Genomic DNA, 7,480 nt, shown 5'->3' with positions numbered 1-7,480 from the left:
ATAATTTTTAAACATTTTTATTCATGTTTATACACTCCACTGACAATCTGGACTTAAAGATAATTATATAAACATTATATACATCAAGTATCCATTCAGAATTATTCAACGTTCCAGTAAAACTAACAACATTATTATTGCTAAATAATTCTGAATAAATTCTCCGCCATTTTCGATACTTATACGAAAATCACAGTACATTATTAGGTCTTTACATAAATGATTTTCTAGAAATCAATACAAAAGGCACAAAAAGTTATATAAAATACAAAATTCTTTTTTCAAATTTGCAAATGTATTTTATAAAAATACATCGTTCTCAATAAAGCCTATATTAAAAATTGCATATCCTTATAGCTTAAATAAAGCTGTTTGTTTTATAATTATAATATCATGGCAGTCTTCGTTTTAAATTGTACAAGGCACTAATAAGTATACATACTAATATTTACAATAGAGTTAACCCGAATAAAGTTTTATATACATTTACCGTAAAAACCGGTAATAAGCGCTTAATAAATCACTTTGAGCACATTTATGACAGTCGTATATTAATGCACAAAATGAGATAAAAAAAAAAGAAATTAGACCGATCACATCGGTAATCAATAAATAATACTACCAATAATTACGAGCAAATAGTAATTAAAGTATGTACAAAATCCTAGGAAACGATACAATAATTTTCATATCCTCATTGTGGAATGTGGAGGTTTTCTACTAGCGGGAGCTGGTGGAAGACCTGGGCCTACTAGAGGCGACATAGACGGAGATCTTGTTGCTAAAGGTGATAGTGAAGGGGAGAAGGATGGAGACATAGCGGCAGCAGCTGAGAAGCCACCAGGTACGTCATGACTTATAGGGGACCTAGGTAATAAATGCTGAGGTTGTCTACAAGATAAAGAAGGAGCTGGGCAGCTTCTAGGAGCTACTGTGGTTAACAGCGGTGGTGGAACACTTTTTCCACCTGATATTGATGTACCTTTACTCTTAGCACTAGACGCGCCACTGTTAACGCTTTGGAGTGAAACTGCATCATCTTTTAAACGAGCTATTTCAGAGAATACATGAGCTAATGGCTGATATTGAGGTCCCCAATCAAGAAGATAATCCCAATTATAACTACCCGTAAGCTCTTCTTCAGAATGGACTATAGAACTAAGACTACCAGTCATTGACGGTCCAGCCGTCGGTACCGCTGTATTGTCACCAGGTGTACTAGGAAATGCTCCCAATGCCATAGCTCTGTCTACAGCAGCGCTAGCTTCGTCAGCACTACTGGCTCTTTCACTACCTGTTACTTCATTTAATTTTGCATATATAAGATTTGTTATATCATTTTCATGCCCACCATCTTCATCAAACATATGCATCGAGTCTATAGTTCCGTGATGTAGCATTGTATCCTTATTTCCTACATTTTCTGAACATCTTCTTGAAGAGGTTGAAGCCCCTCCACCAGTACCTGTATCGACTATTCCTAACCTAGCTAAATATTCTTGAGTATTATGAACTGAGACATCAGAAAGATTATCGTCGTCAACTCCGTTTGGTTGCCTATGCATTCCCGAGTCTCTTTGGAGAGGACCCTCATTTATCATTCTAATTTCTTCGTCCTCGCCATCTTCACCATCTTCGGCAGAACCTCGACCACTAGAACCGGATTGATCGGACCCTGACAGTTCTGAAGTGGTTGCTGCTCCAGAATTAGAACTAGCTGTATGAGGGCCATATGGAGGAATTTCATCATATTTTGGGGGTGCAAACTGATTTCCTGACACAGTACCTGTATTTCTAATTGGGATTGTATCAAAAGCGCTTGGATCTACGTAACTATTGGCCGCACCAACTCCTTCAGAACTTAAGCCTGGTTTATTCACTTTTTTGTGTCTTTTGTTCTTCATATGCAGGAATAAAAATGCTGCAGCAAATATTATTATAATAAATATGAATGCAATTAACAATCCCAAGGCCCAATCTGATAGTCCTCCACTTGAAGCAGCAGTTGTATCATTTAATTGATTACTGTCTGATACAACAGCAAGAGGGTCTAGTAGAATTTCTACTGCAGTCTTATTTGTCAGTGAACCTTGTCTTCCAGAACTAGCCGTTACGACTAGGCTTATAGATTTATCAGATCTAAAAAGACTTGATACGGATTCTACTTTTTTCTTTAAAATTATGACACCAGTTGTCCTATTGATTCTGAAGAAAGAATGAGACGTTGAAAGTTGATATACTATTCGGCCATCTATTCCTTTATCTCTGTCAGTAGCAGTCGCTTGTCCTATAACATAGCCTGCAGGCAATGGGCCTGATTTTGGAATACCAAAATTATACGTCTTTTGTGTAAATTGTGGATAAAACTCATCTCTACTTTCTACATCTATTCTTACTTTGACAGTAGAACTTTTGCCACCTAAGTCTGAAGCTCTTATAGTAAATTCATATTTATTCTTTTGCTCATAATCAAAAACTGCATTAGTATTTACTAAACCAGATGACGAATCAATTTGAAACATTTTCCATGAATCGTCATTTCTATTGTAATTAGTAGATGCAGGTACAATCGAATAGTTAAGTTTCCCGTATCTTCCTTTATCTAAATCTGTTGCTCTTGCTGTAAACACAGAAGTACCAACTCTTTCATTCTCTCCAATAGTCTCAAAATATTCATTAACAGGAAATGTTGGCATATTATCATTTTCATCGATAATATCTACTTTTATATAAGCCGCATTACATAGAGATGGCATTCCTTGATCACAAGCTACTACAATAAGTTTATACACAGTTTTTCCAATGTCGTAATCAAGTGACTTATTAACAGTCAAGACCCCTGTAGTAGGATGAATATAAAAGTTATTCTCATCATCTCCTGATGTAATATTATAAACCACAGCTGAATTTAGTGTTCCATATAAATCGCCGTCTGTTGCAGATAATTGAGTTAAGGTATATCCTATTTTGACATCTTCACTAACAGTCAATTCAAAATCATTTGTAGAAAAAACTGGTGCGTTATCATTTGAATCTGTGACTGTGACGAAAACTGTTACAGATGTTTTATTTTGATTGTTAAAAAATATTTTCCCTTGCTCTACTGCAGCCAAACCTAGGGTGTAAGAATCCTGAGATTCTCTGTCCAATTTATTAATAAGTATTAGTGCTCCTTCTGAATTGACATCGAATGTATTTCCTTCATTACCAGATATTACATGAAAATCTAAGTTGTATTTCTTCAAAACATCATTGATACCGCCTATTTGTAGAAGTGACGAGCCTTTTTCTGTATCTTCATTGACTGTGATCCTGAAAGTAATAAAATAATTTTTCAATTAAATTTAACATATAAGGAAGTGTTTCTATGATTAGTGTGTATGAGTGGGGAGTATGTGTTTGCAACAGTCTTAATAGTAATTAATTGTATCGATTACAGATCGTTTAAAATAAAGCGCTTATTATAAATATGTAGTATTTTTGCTAATATTACTAACATTATAAATAAAATTTGAACGAATTTGAATAAAATTTAGTACTATATAGATCATAGCCTATCTTTAGTCACGTGGAATAGAGTTAAAGTCACGTTACTGACTGTTACATGCGACACAGCGTTGGCAATATGACAAACATCTTTATTTAAATTGAGACTGACATTTCTAGCGTACCTAATCATTGTAAATGCGTTAAGAATTTTCTAAGAACAATTTAGATTATAATTTAATATAGATTTTATTTTTAAGTAATTTCCGGAATCGAAACAGTATAAGTATACTGTGACGCCTATGATGCCTCGTGCATTGCCATTCCTGAGAACTAAGTTTGCCTCCATACCTTTCCACATTCCCTCTTACAAACATACAGCTACTTGAAACTAGGAACACGAGCAGTACAACGATATACAAACGACTTTTTCCATTGTGTAAATTATTATAGTCTTTAGTACTCTAATATATTCTTTATGACACTCAGAATAGCAAACAAGTTGACGGTCCACTTGATGGAAAGTGTGCATCGTGAGCATCGTGCACTACTATTCCTGAGAACTAAGATGTTATGCCATTGTATCCTGTAATTTTACTGTCATGTTGGGATAGGAAAAGGGTGGGTCCTTCAAACCGAATTACCGCTTCATGGTAGAAACACGTAAGAGAAAGAGAGAGAGCTATCCCTGCTGACAATTTTTGTACAGTCACAATTGTCCATAGTGTTTTAATATAGTAAAATTGTACTAACCTATATGTATCTTGTCCAATAAATGGTTTTATTTCCGAAGAAGCACCAGTACTGATTCTGATTGCAGCCACAGAACTCTTGTTGGGCTTTCCATAATCTGTAGCCACTATAGCCAACTGCGTGTCTCTTTGACTAGAAGGCAGAGTGCTGTAGTTGACGAAAATGACACCAGATGTCGCATCTATGTAGTAGCCGTTAGTTGGCCGAAGAATCGAATAGGTTATCTTGCCATTTTCACCACTATCCTTATCCTTCGCGCTGACTGACCCTATTTCTAGGGTACCTGTGCCTTCTGAAATGCAAATTAATACTAATTAAAAAAATAAAGATTTAATGATACAATTACCAGAGAATTGGAAGATGTCTAACGCAATAGTTTAATTAACCAATACTGTGTATACGGAATCGTAAATCATATGCTTAATACAGTTGCTAGTTATAATATATATCTACGCTTAATATGTATAAATTATATGCTAGCTATATTATTTCCACTCCACATGGGGTTACACTGATTTGTGTGTTAGAGTAATCCTTATAATTAGGCTACTTTGTCTTATGAGAAACTAGATTTAAATGTATATTCTGGGGACTAACAGATAGAGCTATTTCCCTGTACTAATATTATAAATGTGAAAGTGAGTTCATTTATTTGTTATCTCTTTAACGAATCAACAAATCGGGAAATACATACGGGCCAAGTTGAGTGTTAAGAATTAATTAATAAATATGGAAAAAACTAGAAGGTCTTCAGACTATCAGTGAAGTTTATTTCCTAACATTCTATTTAATTTTTTTTAACTACGTGCATCGCTTATGTAAAGCGACACACTTTTTGGTCATTAATGCGTATTAAAATTTCATATACTAATAGGTATAATGGTAATCACATCATAATAATGTTTTTAAATAAGCGTGAAAGCAATGAATATTGATAATTAACGCCTTACACGCTGAGCCGAAATTAATTAGTATTTATATTTATTATAATATCAGATTGCTATATATAACTTGATGAATATTTAAATTCAATTACCATAATTGACATACATCTACTAAGTAACAATTTAAGCCTAATTAATGAACTAAAATAAAACAAACAAATCCAATTAAAATATGACATTTGTAATAAATAATTTACTTCATCATATCAGCCGTTAATTGTCTGGTGTTGAACATATATAAGAGAGTTTTTATCAGTAGTCGCCACCCTTGGCAGGCGGATAAGCAACTGCAGTTAGCCTTTACTTATATATTATGAAGGACGCCGCTGCTTATCATTCGACTATTAAGTTCCCTTGGCCACCTCATCGGTAACTTCGGGGAAAAAAGTGTGGCTTATTCCATGCCTGGGCCACGTGACAAAAAAAATATTTACTCACCAGGTAATATTCTATTGTAAGAGATTTCATCAAATACAGGTGCATTATCATTTACGTCTGTCACTTTTATTGTGAGTGTAGTTTTTGCGACGTGCTCGCTATCTGAAGCAGTTATGTTGACCTGATACAACTTTTTCGCTTCGAAATCCAATGGCTTATTAAGGACAACCTTGCCGCTGAATCGGTCTATAGAAAACATATTGTCTCCCTGTAATATCGAGTACTTTAGTGGAGGATATGTGTCCACGTCATTCGCCGTGACAGATGTAAGAACAGTCCCGATTTCCGTTCCTGTGAAAAACAAAACAAATACATAAAACTACTACTACTCGTTTGACTGCCGTTTTAACGATCGGCAAAATAAAATACTCTAAAACAAAACCAATGTCGACGTACAATGATACAAAAACAAAAGAAAAAAGAGAGAGGAAGAGCGCGGACAGTTGGGGAGGCACCGCTAAAACATGCACTCGGAAAAAATGTAATACCGTCCAATAAATATTGATCCAAAGGAGTCGCTTTTATTTAATCTCAGCGTTGGAATCGAAAAGTCGCGATGTAAACCGTCCCGAAGTCGGGAATACAAATTATGTAAAATGCCTCCCCTCTTTGTGAGTTGCTTTTTGTCCTACCAATTTATTTCGAAAAGTCGATAGGCCGTGCTACAGCAATTTAAAACCGAATACGTAAACCAGTGTAAAAACTTGAAAACTTACCTTCTGATACCGAGATGTGGTTCGGTGGCGGGAATGTGGGCTGGTTATCGTTAACGTCTACTACATTGATCCTTAGAGTAGCTGTGCCAGTCATCTGTGGATTGCCTTCGTCAGTAGCAATAACCGTCAATTTGTAGGTCTCCCTTATCTCGCGATCCAACACTATATTCGTTTTAACCGATCCCGAGAAAGCCGGTTCAATGACGAACGCGTTATCGTGGTTCCCGTCGACTATGTGGTACAGAATCCGTGCGTTCACGCCGCGGTCGCTGTCCTTAGCTGCCAGCTGCACGACAAACTCGCCCTTAGCGTTGCCCTCTAGAACGTTCGCTATGTACTGCTGTTGTGTAAATCTGGGAGCATGGTCGTTTTGGTCGAGCAGATTTATTATTACGTCGCAATAACCGTATAAGACCGGCGAGCCTTCTGTTCGCGCGACCACAACGAGTTGCCGCTTAGGGCCCGGATACGATTCATAATCCAAATTCGCCGAATTGTTCACCCTTATTACGCCCGTGTTAGAGTCGATTTCAAAAGCGTATTGATCATTTCCATTGCCGATTTCATAAAAGATTCTCTGCCGACGACCGTCGCTACGGACCGCTGTGACGTGAAGCACATGTTTGCCGTACTGCATATTTTCCTCAATACTGACATTGTACGTGGCGTTTTGGAAATTTAAAGTGGGCGTTTGATCGGAAAAATTTCCGACTCTGATTTCGATAAGTCCAATGGAGCTCTGGGGCGGGTTGCCTTTATCTTTGGCCATGACTTTCAAATGAATTAGTCTTCCATTTTCACTGGCGAGACTTTGTGTCGCTGTAAGTACCCCCGTCGTGGGGTTGATGCGGAATTTATGATTGGATGAATCCAAAAGTTCATAAAGCACTTCCGCATTGGTTCCTATATCATAATCAGTAGCTGTCACGCGGAGAAGAATTTGTCCTGGTTGTGTTAATGTAGCTACTTGTTCCTTGAATGGATACTTCGTGAACACCGGCTTATTGTCATTAACATCATCGATTGTAACTTCGACTGAAACCCTTTGAGATCGAGTGACGTAGCGACCTTGATCGGTAGCAACAGCTTCAAAATGATAAACATTCGTTTTTTCTCTATCAAATGACCTAAAAAGAAAAATAA

General features: G+C 36.6%; 1 protein-coding gene across 1 annotated transcript in view; it reads right to left on the bottom strand.

The window, feature by feature from the left end:
• Window position 1: 1 nt before the first annotated feature.
• The window catches only part of LOC113512569 (protein dachsous), a 424,518-nt gene continuing 417,039 nt past the window's right edge, over window positions 2–7,480 (bottom strand). The window contains exons 13-16 of the mRNA XM_052899094.1: window positions 6,338–7,464; window positions 5,622–5,912; window positions 4,240–4,531; window positions 2–3,312 (exon numbers count right to left, since the gene is read on the bottom strand). Coding sequence (XP_052755054.1) covers window positions 687–3,312; window positions 4,240–4,531; window positions 5,622–5,912; window positions 6,338–7,464 — 4,336 coding nt within the window. The 3' untranslated portion in view covers window positions 2–686. The remainder of the gene's footprint in view (window positions 3,313–4,239; window positions 4,532–5,621; window positions 5,913–6,337; window positions 7,465–7,480) is intronic.

The sequence above is a fragment of the Galleria mellonella genome, unplaced genomic scaffold (genome assembly GCF_026898425.1).
Source record: "Galleria mellonella isolate WM207_F2 unplaced genomic scaffold, CSIRO_AGI_GalMel_v1 utg56, whole genome shotgun sequence".
NCBI lineage: Eukaryota > Metazoa > Arthropoda > Insecta > Lepidoptera > Pyralidae > Galleria > Galleria mellonella.
The sequence above is the reverse complement of the archived record's forward strand: the minus strand, read 5'-3'. Positions and strand labels throughout refer to the sequence as shown.